At 42.1% G+C, this 12,407-nt stretch overlaps 1 protein-coding gene across 1 annotated transcript in view; it reads left to right on the top strand.

Moving 5' to 3' along the window:
• The window catches only part of POLD3 (DNA polymerase delta 3, accessory subunit), a 713,420-nt gene that overhangs the window by 212,727 nt on the left and 488,286 nt on the right, over window positions 1-12,407 (top strand). The window contains exon 6 of the mRNA XM_044072678.1: window positions 7,372-7,639. Within this exon, the coding sequence (XP_043928613.1) occupies window positions 7,372-7,639 (268 nt within the window). The remainder of the gene's footprint in view (window positions 1-7,371; window positions 7,640-12,407) is intronic.

Raw genomic sequence — 12,407 nt, 5'->3', positions numbered from 1 at the left:
GTAGATGTTCGAGTGTATTAACTGTTGCAGTCCAGGTTACCCACCCACCATCCCCCTTTTCTTTGCTGGGTCTTATCTGCACTTTTCTACCCTATACAACCTATTTGATGTATTTGCTTGTAGATGAAGGAAATGTTATTTTTGTGCATGCATTTTTATAGGCATATTTTTCAGCCTACCAATTTGGGGGCACCTGACATCTGGGGCAAGAAAAACTGAAGAAAATGGAGTCGGCTGCATCTTTTATACCCCTGGCGCACTGATGTCAGGGAAGAGGCGACAGCAACCGACGCCGGACCTAGGCTTTGGAATTCTGGCCGACTGAGGGTAGCCTGCCAGCAGGATAACCGTCAGGATAACCCAAGAGTAATGACTGCAACAGTGAATACACTCTAACATCTACATTTATGATAGGTACACAACTGTACTTTTCCCTTGATTGCCTCATTTCTATTACCCTGCATCAAAAAAGGACACTCGTGATGGGCAATCCAAGTGTGCCACAACCTGAGGGGGGGGGGGTGCCCTTCAAGCTGGGTCTATATCAATTTATTGAAGGTTCATTCCCACGAACCTTCATTCATCGAACCATTTACAGTGAACATTCACTTCAGTGAACTCCCATTCAATGAATTACTTTCCCAGAGAAAGTAATGAGTTGCCCAGCATTCAGACTGTCATACAAAGCAAAGTGTTTCAAACCCACCCACACCTCCCTAACTGTATATACCAACTCTGAGATCGCACTACAGTGAGGAAATGCTGGACAGCTTGTTACTTTCCCTGGTAAAGTTGTTGAAGTGAATGTTCACTGTATATGTTACTATTTTGACTGCAAGTGGGCACTAGTTATTTTCTGAGTTAGGCATGTTTCCTAGACAAGTCTGTACATTGCTTCTTGTGAAATATGCAGAGATGAAGTCTGTCTGTATATGTATACATTTTTACGTGTCTTCTTCCAGGCATGACTAGGTGTATTTTTTAAAGCTTCATGCAATTCATTTAATTTGGTCATCTCACAATCCCTCCTGTGGCTTCAGTGTCATTCGTGGCCATGTATCACCTGGACTCTCGGGCATTGCTTGAACTAACAGATTTGTTCGTAGGGGCGATACCCTCATTGTTGACCCTGGTTCCATGGTTGAATGCTGGACTATCTTGAACAAGTACTATTTTTTTTAGTAATGAGTATTCAGTGTTGTCCTTCTCAAAAGCCCTCTTCAGGCTTTGGTGCCAGATGCCACCATGTGTTAATATTATTCTGAAATGTTGCTTGAACTGACAACTTCATCAGTACCTTTTGAGATTGACCACCTCTTCTATGTGAACCTCAATTCAAGGTCAGTTGCTAGACTGCTTATTCATCTATTATTTTTGGTCTAATAGGTTGATACCTTCAGTGTTGAAAATGTTGAAACCCTTTTCAGCTGTGACAGCTGCTGCAGGATGGAAGGCAGGACATTATTTGTCCGGCTCATACTACCTGAGGTCAGTACCTTGTTCGTCATCCTCCATGTTGATTTTGACCTTGATTGTAGGGTCAAATGTTAGAATTTTCATTCAGAGGAGTTTACTTTCCAGACATCTGCCTTGACATCGAGCCCACATCATTGGCAGTTCCTGTTGATCCCCAGCCTTATTGCCCCAGAAGGATTTTGACAGCATTGTCATCTACAGTTCTAGCTGTCAAGGCTCAGAGCAGATTCTGTTAGTGCCAATACACTTCTACACTGAAAATGGTTTTCTGGGTTCATTGTTAAGTTATTAACAGTATTATATGATTCAGTTTTGGATCAAGCTGGCCTGACCTTGTTACTGAAAGTTTTTGTATCTCAAAGTGAGAGTCAGCATTCAGATTTGATAATTCATGTGACCTAGTCCATTTATTGGGGAGCTCTTGGGTCCAGCCCAAAAGAGTAAGTTCTGACGACCTTCCATATCACTGTTGAAGTATTCCTTACGTAAGGGATTTCCTGCTAAGGATAGCACAACATCTGTACAGTATGCCAAAGCTTTTAGTTTAGTGTTTATAGGCATCATACATCACACATATGCTCCCCGCGCAAGGTGTAGGGCATAAAGGTGATATACGGATGCGCACTCCATAGAAATACTTTGCCGCTAGTACAAACACCATCACTGAACATTGTCCTGAACACCTTTTTTCTGTGCTGATTATCAAGCCATTTTTCAGATAAGTTCCCTCATTGTGGTTCTTCCTTATCTTTCTTTTTTATATTTTAGTGTTGCTGGTTGTATGTCATCCAGAAAGGGAAAATGTCTGTATGGGAGGAAGAATCCCCATAAAGATTGTCAAGACCAGTGTCTTTTTCCATCTGGGTGCTTCCCACGCCATATGCAGTGTTCTATCTGCCAAACATTTGTCCCCAAGACCCTACATAGTCTCCTCTCCTACATGTCTTTTTATCTTGAAAACCAGTCTCTTAAGCTGTTGGCTCAGGGTGCTATGATAGAATCTGCTTGTCCTGCGGGTCAGCCGTCAGCCAAGAAAAGGCCAAAAAACTCTAGTCTGATACGGCAGCTATCCTGCCTCCCTGGATGTCTCTCTTGAGGCTAGAGAAAGTCTTGGGGATTGTCTGGTTGTTGCCTCTGATTCCTCTGCCATGACCCTGTTGGAGGCTGGCATGGATCTGACTACTTGCACATCTTGGTGGCTTTCCATATATTTCTGCCACATGTTGAAGGGAAACCTCAGCTGATTATATTTCGAGGGATCAAGGGATATTCCACAGGTCTTAGTGAAGCAGGAGATCCCAACTATGCTTATTGGGTGTCACTGAGGGTCCAACCCACCAAGGGGTTTTTGTGTGGATGTCCAGCAGAAAAACAGAAAACCAAGCATATTTCCCCTACAGTTAAGGATTCCTAGCAAGAATGATAGGAGTTTACTCTGGAGTTGTTTATGCTTTCATAGCTGTAAAGTCCCCTCAAGGGGGTTGTGTGCCTGCTTCTCCCTGATCTTCCACTCTTCCTAAGAGACCTAGGAGCAGGATTCCCCTGATGAGGATCAGGATTCTGGGGAAGAGTCGTCAGCCTACTCTTCTCACATCCCTTCCCCTTTGGACTATGGTTCAGAAGAAGAATAGTCCAGATTCTCCTTTAGTGGAGCTCTACTTTGGGGATGCAATTTCCCATATGATGGAATTCTTGTAGTGGGATTGTTCTCAGGTTTCTGATATCCAGAAGAGGTATTATGAGCTCTTCCTGATGGAGTCTTCCAAGCCTTCTGCTCGTACTCCAGTTTTGGCTGCCTTCCTGGATACCTTATCAGTAGCTTCTGTTGCTGCTATTTCTCAGCCAGCTCCTAAAAAGCCTGGCAGATTTTACAAGGTGCCTGATGATTGTAAGTTTTGTATACATGCCCTTCTACTGCTCTATGGTGTCTATTTCCTCTGACAAACCTTCCAAGCTGTTGCACTCTACCAGGTTGCTTCCTTCAGATAAGGATAGTAGGGCTGCAGAGAGGCTGTGCAGAAGGTCTATACTGTTGCCAACCTGTCTTTTTGAGCTATTAATTACCAGACTCAAATGACCAGGTATGTTTTAACCCTCCTTTCTTAAATTTCTCAGGTGATATATGACCTTCCTGATTCTAAGGGAAAGTCTTCTGCCCTTTCCTTGTTGGATTCTGTCTCTCAAGTTACTTGCCACTCTACTAAATGCAGGTATGATGTAGTTTATACTTCTTCCAGGGCTGCTGCATTTGGTTCTGTTATGAGGTGTTTCTCTTGGCTTCATCTTCAGGGTTTGCCTGATGACATTAAGGCCAAATTAAAATGTTATTAGTACTCTTGCTGCTGAACATTTTTTAATCTCTCCAGGATAAGGGTGAAGTCTTGCAGGAGTTAAAATATATTTTTGTTTCTCATATTACAAACTTTCAGAGGAATTACCCTTCCAAATTTGTTTTTGTTCACAGATAGTCTCACCCTTCTGCATAAGTGTAAGAAGATTCTAGATGTGTACCTCCTGCTAAATCTTCACAGATCCCTATTAACCAGAAACCTCCATTACAGGACAAGCCAAGTTCTGTCTGACCATTTGTTTACTCTTTCCCCTGGGCTAGGTTCCCTTGTCCCTTTGTCTTTCCTATCACTTCCAAATCGGTTAAGGACCACAACAAATTATTGGGTTCTGCCAGGTGTATTTCATGGTTTGGAAATCTCTTCCTCCCTTTCTGGGCATCCTTCAACCTCCTCGAGAATAGATTTTTCTCTTCCCAGAGGTGCTCTATTCTGTCTTATCCCAGGGTACCATTCAGGTTGTGCCCCTTGCCCAGGAAGGCAGGTTTTTTTATTCCAGAATATTTTTAGCTGCCAGGAAGGAGGTCACCTGGAGACCAACTCTGGACCTTTCTCAGTTCAACACCTTTCTCAAGGTCCCCTCCTTTTGGCTTTTGTTTCTTCAAACTTTATTTCCTGTTCTACTTCCCCAGGCTTTCTGGTCTCTCTGGATCTCAGGGATGCCTACCTTCATGTCCCCATCCACCCCTTCATAAAATGTTTGCATTTCTTTATTGCATTTTCAGTTCTCTGCTTTGCCCTCTATACTGCCGCAAGAGTATTCAACAAATGCTTCACTGCTGTAATTGCTTTTTGCAGGATGAGAGGGGTTCAGATCTTTCCTTTGTCTGGATGGTCTGCTCATTCAAGCTTCATCCCCTGAGGCTCTGTTTCAGAATCTCCAGTTTACTGTTTCCCTACTGCAGAGTCTGGGATTCACCATAAACTTTCAAAAATCAGTCTTGACTCCTTCTCAGGATCATGTTTTCCTTGGTTGCAGGATCCAGACCACCCCCATGCTGGCATCTCTGCTTGCCTCCAAGACCCTGTCTTTATTGCTCTTTTCCAGTCTATTCTTCCTCTGGATTCAGTCATAGCCAGGGAGGTTTTCAGGGTTCTTGGATTTATGGTCTCCACCAATCCCATGCTGCCTCTGGCAAGGTTACATATCAGAAAGCGTCATTGGTACCTCAAGTCTATTGCCAGGTCTTCCATTAATTCTCTGAAAGTTTCCTGTTGAATATCACATTCTCAATGTTAAATTGCTTTCAGGTACCAGGATTTACCTTTGAGGCCTGCATTCTCATGCTACTCAATCACTGAAAGGTCCTTTTTATTCGTTTGCATTAACTGTATTACTTTGTGTATTTAGACTCTCCACTCCGGCTCATACCTTTATTATTACTCATTATTACCTTTTAAAACACTTCAAGCTAGATCAGTCACTGTAGGCAGACCCTCCTGTTTTTTACTCTCCATTATGCTGTTTCAAACTCAGTGATATCGTAAACATTCCAAATGTATGTCTCTTTGGGAAATCTCATTTAAATGATCTTTGTGAATCTACTCCATGAACTCATCTTTTTTCCATCACTCAAAGCCTGCTCAACAATAGAGTGTTCTTGTTATGGCCTAATCCCTTTTGCCTCACCCATAAGCACCTTATATTTTCTTCTTGATAACTGCACATAATTAATTACTTTGCACTTATGGATAACTGGAGGCAAGTCTGAGATTAAAAAAAGCCATTAAAATTCTTTGACCAGTGCATAAAAGTAAGGTGCAACACTCATTAAAAACAAAAAAAGTAAATGTTTTTATTTAGTAGTTCATATTTTGATAGCAGTCATTTTGAAACATTTGTAATATAAACAACTGCATGAAACAGTAGTGTTTAAACATTAGTGTATTGTAGCGATCCCTGCTTCCAAGACTGTTAAATTATGTAATATTAAATTATGTCCATAAAGCATGATGGTCATTAAAACATGAAGTATTAAGTGACCAAAAAAAATTGTTTTAATGACCATCATGCCTTACTGGCACTTCATTTAACTGTATGCCCTTTATTATTCCAGGTGAGACCATATAACTTGTATAAAGTCGATATACCATATAATTCATATAGAAGTCAGTCACCTTTTTATGGACAGGTTTGTTGGGCATAAATTCCTGAACTTCTGTTTCTTAGATCATAAAAGCGGAAAATGTTATATCGTGTAATACTTGAATGTTACTTTCTTTTGTAAATATGCAGTCATGCTGTACTGTTAATATGTTGTAAATTTGTTATTTTGTCATTGGAGTGCATTTTGTCCCAGTTGTGGCTGTGAAAGGTTGAACCATTTTCTGATTAAGAAGAGAAATGCATAGATATATATATAGAAAAAATTATGTACCTTGTTGAGTTTAGAACATTTGATTCTCTGGAGGCCTTGCATGCAGATTTTTATTTTTTTTTTGAAAATCAGGTTGCTCCTGCTTTAGTGCACTTGTCTGCTTAAACTGTCTTGGTGTATAGTCTGTGTGTAACACTTCTTTTGAAATCAGGAGCCTGCAGTGATCATGAAAGGTAAAATGGCATTTAGTGTGCATATATATATATATATGTGTGTGTATATATATATATATATGTATATATATGTATATATATATATATATATATAAATATATATATATATGTATATATATATATATATATATATATATATATATATATATATATATATATATATATATATATATATATATATATATATATATATATATATATATATATATATATATATATATATATATATATATATATATATATAAAATATGGGTCTACTTCAAATGACCAGAATTTCAGAACATCGATCCTCTGATCATCGAAGACCATAGGATCGAAGTTCTGAAATATCAAACCTTGCAAAAAATAAATCTAAAACGTGAAAACCTCTCATTTCACATTTTTGCAGGGGGACAAGCCCCCCTGCATCCCCCACACCCCCTGCTACTTAAGTATACCAACTCCGAGATCACACTACAGTGAGGAGGATGCCAAAGTTCATGTTCCGCACTGTACGGCAATCTCCATTCACAAGGTTCGATATTTCAAAACTTCGACCAGTGATTCAATTTTTCTGAAATTTTGATCCTTTGAAGGCAACCTATGGATATATATATTTACACACACGTATATTTGTGTGTGTGTGTGTGTATGTGTGTGTGTGTGTGTGTGTGTGTGTGTGTGTGTGTGTGTGTGTGTGTGTATATTCATTTTCTACTTGTGAATTGAAAATACTGAAATTGTGCATCTCTTAGCAAGTATTGTAACCAGATGATGCACCTGAATTATCTCTGTAAAAGAGGCACTTGTGCCTAATGGGCTTATACAGTTAAATACGGCCTTAAATAATTGTAGTATAATACTATAATAATAGTAGAAACCAACAAAGAATGTGGGTGAAGTGGGAAGATAGTATGTGTGAAAGCATAGCTATGGAAGTTGTGTAAATCAGGAGATAAGAATTTTTTTCATGTGCTGACAACAGGAAATAAAAGCAATGTCTTTTATCCTCTATAGATTCAGTGCTATTCGATGTTGTAAAGCTGTCCCTAGAACCTTGGATGAAGTCTCACAATTGAAGAAGCAGACAAAGACTACTGCAAAGACTGCAAATGAAGCAAGTGCTGCATGCGCAGCCACAGTTAATGGATATACTCCACCATCTACTAAGCAGGTGACACAGCAGCCAAAAGGAATTTTGGCAATGTTTGCTGCCAAGACTTCCCCTAAAACACAGGAACAGAACAAAGATGTCAAAGCTGAGACCAAAGAAGATGCTGTAGCCGTAAGTAACATGCTGTTCATCAGTTGTGAAGGGTGTATTGTTTCCAGCAAGAGGTAGCAATTGTAAAATTGGGATGTTCTGTAGTCCTATATCTCCTTCATTCTTACACATGGGTTTGGAGCTGATCCTCGGCTCCAACTTGGCTTATTACAAAGCTCAAAGTCTTCTAGTTGGCTTGTAGCTAGGTAGGTATCCCATGGTGCACCAGTATAATCCTCAGATCTCATTTGCTACGTCGACAAGTTCAGATATGCTTCTTCTTAGCCGTGGCTAAGTTTAACACTTTTTGCTTTCTGTACTGTATTACAGCTTAATTTTTCAATTTGTATGGCTCTGGATAGTGTTTATTAGTCCTTCATGTAGTTTAAGACTTGCTGAAGTGTTTCTTTCCTCACTTTAGATACTTATTGTTGAGAACTGGTTGGCTGTTGGCCTTGTTGTTCTTGTTGCTATCCTGTGTGCCAGTTTTGTTCTATTTTATGGGCGCTTTTGCTCTTTTTTGGTATTTGCTGTTAATTAGCGTAGAGAGTTTGGAATTTAAATAGTTATAACTGAAATATTTAGTGTTTACTGTTAAGGTGCGCATTTGCACTCAATTTTCCTTTTTTTCACGTGCAGTATTTATTAGTATTAGAGAGTTAGTATTAGGCTATTTCCTCTTAGATATTATCTTGGTATTTATCGATTCACTTGGCAAGGGTCTGTTGATATTTCCGAACCTTTTTTGTTCTACGACATAGAGTTTGAGTATAGATTTCTCTGAGACAGTTGGACAATTTCATGTTCATACTTTGTGTGTGTGCGCAGTCTAGTTAGTAGTTTCTAACCTTAAGTATTTCTCTTATCTAAGTCCGTTTGCTAGAAGACCTAGTTCTTTGTCTTTTTCTCTTCCCAGGGCTAGTCCCGTTTAAGTTAGAGGACCTAGTCCTCGTGGTGTGTGAGTGTTAGTGTGATAAGGGCTAGGCCCATTTAAGTTAGAGGACCTAGTCCTGGTTGTGTTTGTGTTGTGCCTTTTTTGCTGCTTCTCCTGTTAGCATGTCTAAAGAGACAAAAGATCATAAACCCTCGGGGTTTAAAAAATGTGTAAAATGCTCTCAGAAAATGTCAATTACTGATAGCCATAGTAATTGTGTGTATTGCCTCGAAGCCATCCATCTGCAGGAAACCTGTTTGTTTTGCCATTCCTTCAGCTCGAGAGTTTTACAGGAGCGGAAGAACAAACTAATTGTGAAAGGTCTCCTCAAGCCCTCATTTGAGGAAGACTTGGCCAGTTCGTCTTCTTCCTCTAAATCTCATGCATCCAAAAAAGACAAGGCTAAACCTACCAAGAGGCATTCCCCGGTGCCATCCGGTGCTTCGGAACCGCCTCCTAAACTTTCTAAACCAGACAAGAATTCTACCTCCTCGGCTCCACTGATCTTGGAGCCGATCGAAGTTGTTAATACTGTGACTCCAGTTTCGGCCCCATGCATTACGGAGCCGACTGCTGATAGCAAACATCGGAGCCGGTCCAGAGATCCCTTGCCGGTCTCTCCAACTTTAAAGTTCCCTATCTTGGAGAGGTCCAGATCTCCCACACTGTCTTCCAGATCTTCCAGGAGCCTGTCAGAGGAAGATGTGGAGAGAGTAGTGCTGAGACCCCCTAAGTTGTCTGTCTTGCCAAAAATGCTGTTGGCTCCGACCCACTCAGTCCCGGAGTCACCTGAGTCCATTCCCCCTGTTGTGGTTCCTCCTCCGAGTCACGCTGGGCTTTCGGAGCCAGAGTGTTGAGTACCACTGGTTGTGGAACCCTCTGTTCCAGCTCACCCTGAGGCTGTCTCGGAGCCGAGTTCCGCTCCGACACCTTCGGTGCCGTCTGTGGTGTCTAGGAGCCGAAGTTCCCAAGTTGTCCCCGAGAGGGACACTTGGACCACAGAGGTGGTAAGATGTGGTTCAAGAAGTCCCAGAGGTTTTTCCTGGATGCACAGGGTGACTCCTCCTTATGAGGCAGAGGAGAAGAAGCAAATGGTAGACGTCGCCCTAGAGGCAGAGGCGGACCGCAAAACCAGGGAGGCCGTGATTCGTTTCGAGGCCATCCCTACCAGCGCTCCTGATGTGAGGCTCAGCTGTGCTTCTCTGGAGCCAGTCGAGGGTCGCATTTCTTTGTATCCAGAAGCCTGACTAAGCATCACCAGAGACACATGGGTATAAAGAATTATTTCCAGAGGTTATTCCATACCCTTTTCTCTTCCACCTCATGTTCCCAAGAGGATCCTGGATGTTCCACCCAATCACAGGGATCAAACAACTGTAGAAGTAAACAAGTTGCTTGCAGACAGAGTCATCCAAACCATCCCTGCAGACCAGGTAGGATTCGGAACTTACTCAAGATTCTTTTAGTGCCAAAACGTACAGGGGACTGGAGGCCCATCTTGGACCTCAGCAAATTAAACAAATCCATAAAGAAGTGCAAGTTCCGGATGGTGACACTGCAGTCTATACTTCCTCTTTTAGGGAAAGGCACTTGGATGTTCTCGATAGACCTCCACGATGTATACTACCATATAAAAATGGACAGAGCGTTGATGAGTCACCTACGCTTCCGGCTGGGAGCCAGTCACTACCGGTTTCATGCTTTGCCCTTTGGTCTCACCACAACCTCCAGGGTGTTCACCAAATGTATGGCAGTAGTGATGGCTCACCTGGGAGTTCTAGGATTCCAAGTGTTTCCGTACCTGGGCGACATGCTCCTGACCACCTCCACGAGGCATCTACTCCTTCAAACCAGAGATTCCACTATCCAACTTTGTGCCCAGTTAGGGATTACTATAAACTGGGAAAAGTCTGCCTTATCGCCCTCTCAGTTTGTGACTTATATAGCTGCAGAATTAGACACAGTCGTCATGTTATCTTGTCTTCCTGCAGAAAGAGCACAGAACCTCATACAAGTTCTTCGTTTACTTCCCTTCTGAAAAGTCAAGGCAAAGACAGTGCTGAAACTCTTAGGGACCATGGCCTCCACCATAATGCTAGTCCCTCTTGCCAGACTAAATATGCAAATTCTTCAGTGGCTTCCATCATCCCAGTGGTCTTTTCAACAACTGCCTCTATCCCACCACATCATCTTAACCGAGTCTTGTATGAAGGACCTCCGTTGGTGGATTCAACCCAACCAACTAATGACAGGCACTCCATTCCTTCCTCGCCAACTCGTTGCTACTGTGACCATGGATGCTTCACAGGGTGGGAGGGGCATTATCTAGGCAAGACTGTCCAAGCCACACGTGGCAAGATCACGAGGCTCACCTGCATATCAGTGTCCTAGAGATGAGGGTGGTGCTTCTGGCATTGCAAGCACTTCACGACCTTCTTCATCTTGGGACGATAGCAATCCAATCAGACAACATGTCGGTGGTTTGGTATCTCAACATACAAGGCGGAACAAGATCTTACCCCCTTTGTTGGGAGGCTATTCGTGTTTGGAAATGGGCTATATCTTCCCAGCGCTTTCTAGTGGCAACGCACATCCCAGGGACAACCAACGTGATAGCCGACAAACTCAGCCGGGCAATCTTGATGCCTCACGAGTGGTCTCTGAAGCATGAAATAGTGGAACAGATCTTCTGCAAATGGGGACAGCCTTGCTGCGATCTTTTTGCCAGCCCGATCGACTCCAAATGCAGCAGCTACTTTTCTCTTATCCCCCCCCTCCGTGGGAGTCACTGAGAGACACACTTGTTCATGATTGGCCCCTGGGTCTCCTTTATACCTTTCCCCCCTTTCCACTCACATCCAAGGTGATTCAGAAAGCGAAACTGTTGTGAAGCAAATTGATTCTCATCACTCCTTACTGGCCTCATCAGATTTGGTTCCCCTTTCTCAGGCCTCATCTACTAGACAATCAATGGACTTTGGACCCAGTGCCAGATCTCTTGACGCACAAGTCAGGCTGTCTTCACCCCAGCCTCCACACCCTCAATTTGACAGCATGGCTGCTTCAGTTCCATCCCTTGTAAGGCTACATGATTTTTCACCTGCTGTGATCCACGTTCTCGCATCTTCTCATAAACCCACCACTAGGAAGGTATACACTAGCAAATGGAGAAGGTTTTCTATCTGGGCTGAAGAAAGGAACGTTGATCCTTACACCCCATCCATTCCAGTGGTTTTTAGAATTTTTGTCTGAACTTTTTCACCAGGGTTTTGCTGCTGCAACAATTAAAGTTCAGTTGGCAGTAATATCAAATTTTCATTTGGGTCAACATGAGTCTAATCTGATGTCACACAGATTGTGTAAAGCTTTCCTTAAAGGTGCTACTTTGCTGAGACCTCCTTTTCAGGAACCGGTAGCTTCCTGGGATCTAAACTTCATCCTCTCCAAATTAATGTCTCCACCCATTGAACCTGCTCATTCGTGTTCATTGAAGTTTCTGTCTTGGAAGACCTTGTTTCTGGTGGCCATTACATCTGCTAGACAAGTATCAGAGTTACAAGCACTGTCTGTCAAGCCCCATTATTTGATTTTCCACAAAGATAGAGTATCTCTTTGCACAAATCCATCTTTTGTCCCTAAAGTGTGCTCTCTTAATAACTTGAACCAAACTGTAGAGCTGCCTGGTGTTCTTTCCTAATCATTGCAATGCAGCAGAATACAGATTTCATCGGTTGGATGTTCACAGACAATTACAGTTCTATCTACACAGGGCTAAGGAATTCAGGAAGTCAAACCAATTGTTTGTATCCTTCTCAGACTCCAAATTAGGTCTCCCAGTTTCCAAAGTGACCCTTT

This window comes from Protopterus annectens, chromosome 5.part0, assembly GCF_019279795.1.
Source record: "Protopterus annectens isolate FY-2018-M chromosome 5.part0, PAN1.0, whole genome shotgun sequence".
NCBI lineage: Eukaryota > Metazoa > Chordata > Ceratodontiformes > Protopteridae > Protopterus > Protopterus annectens.
This window is presented reverse-complemented; position numbering and strand designations above follow the sequence as displayed.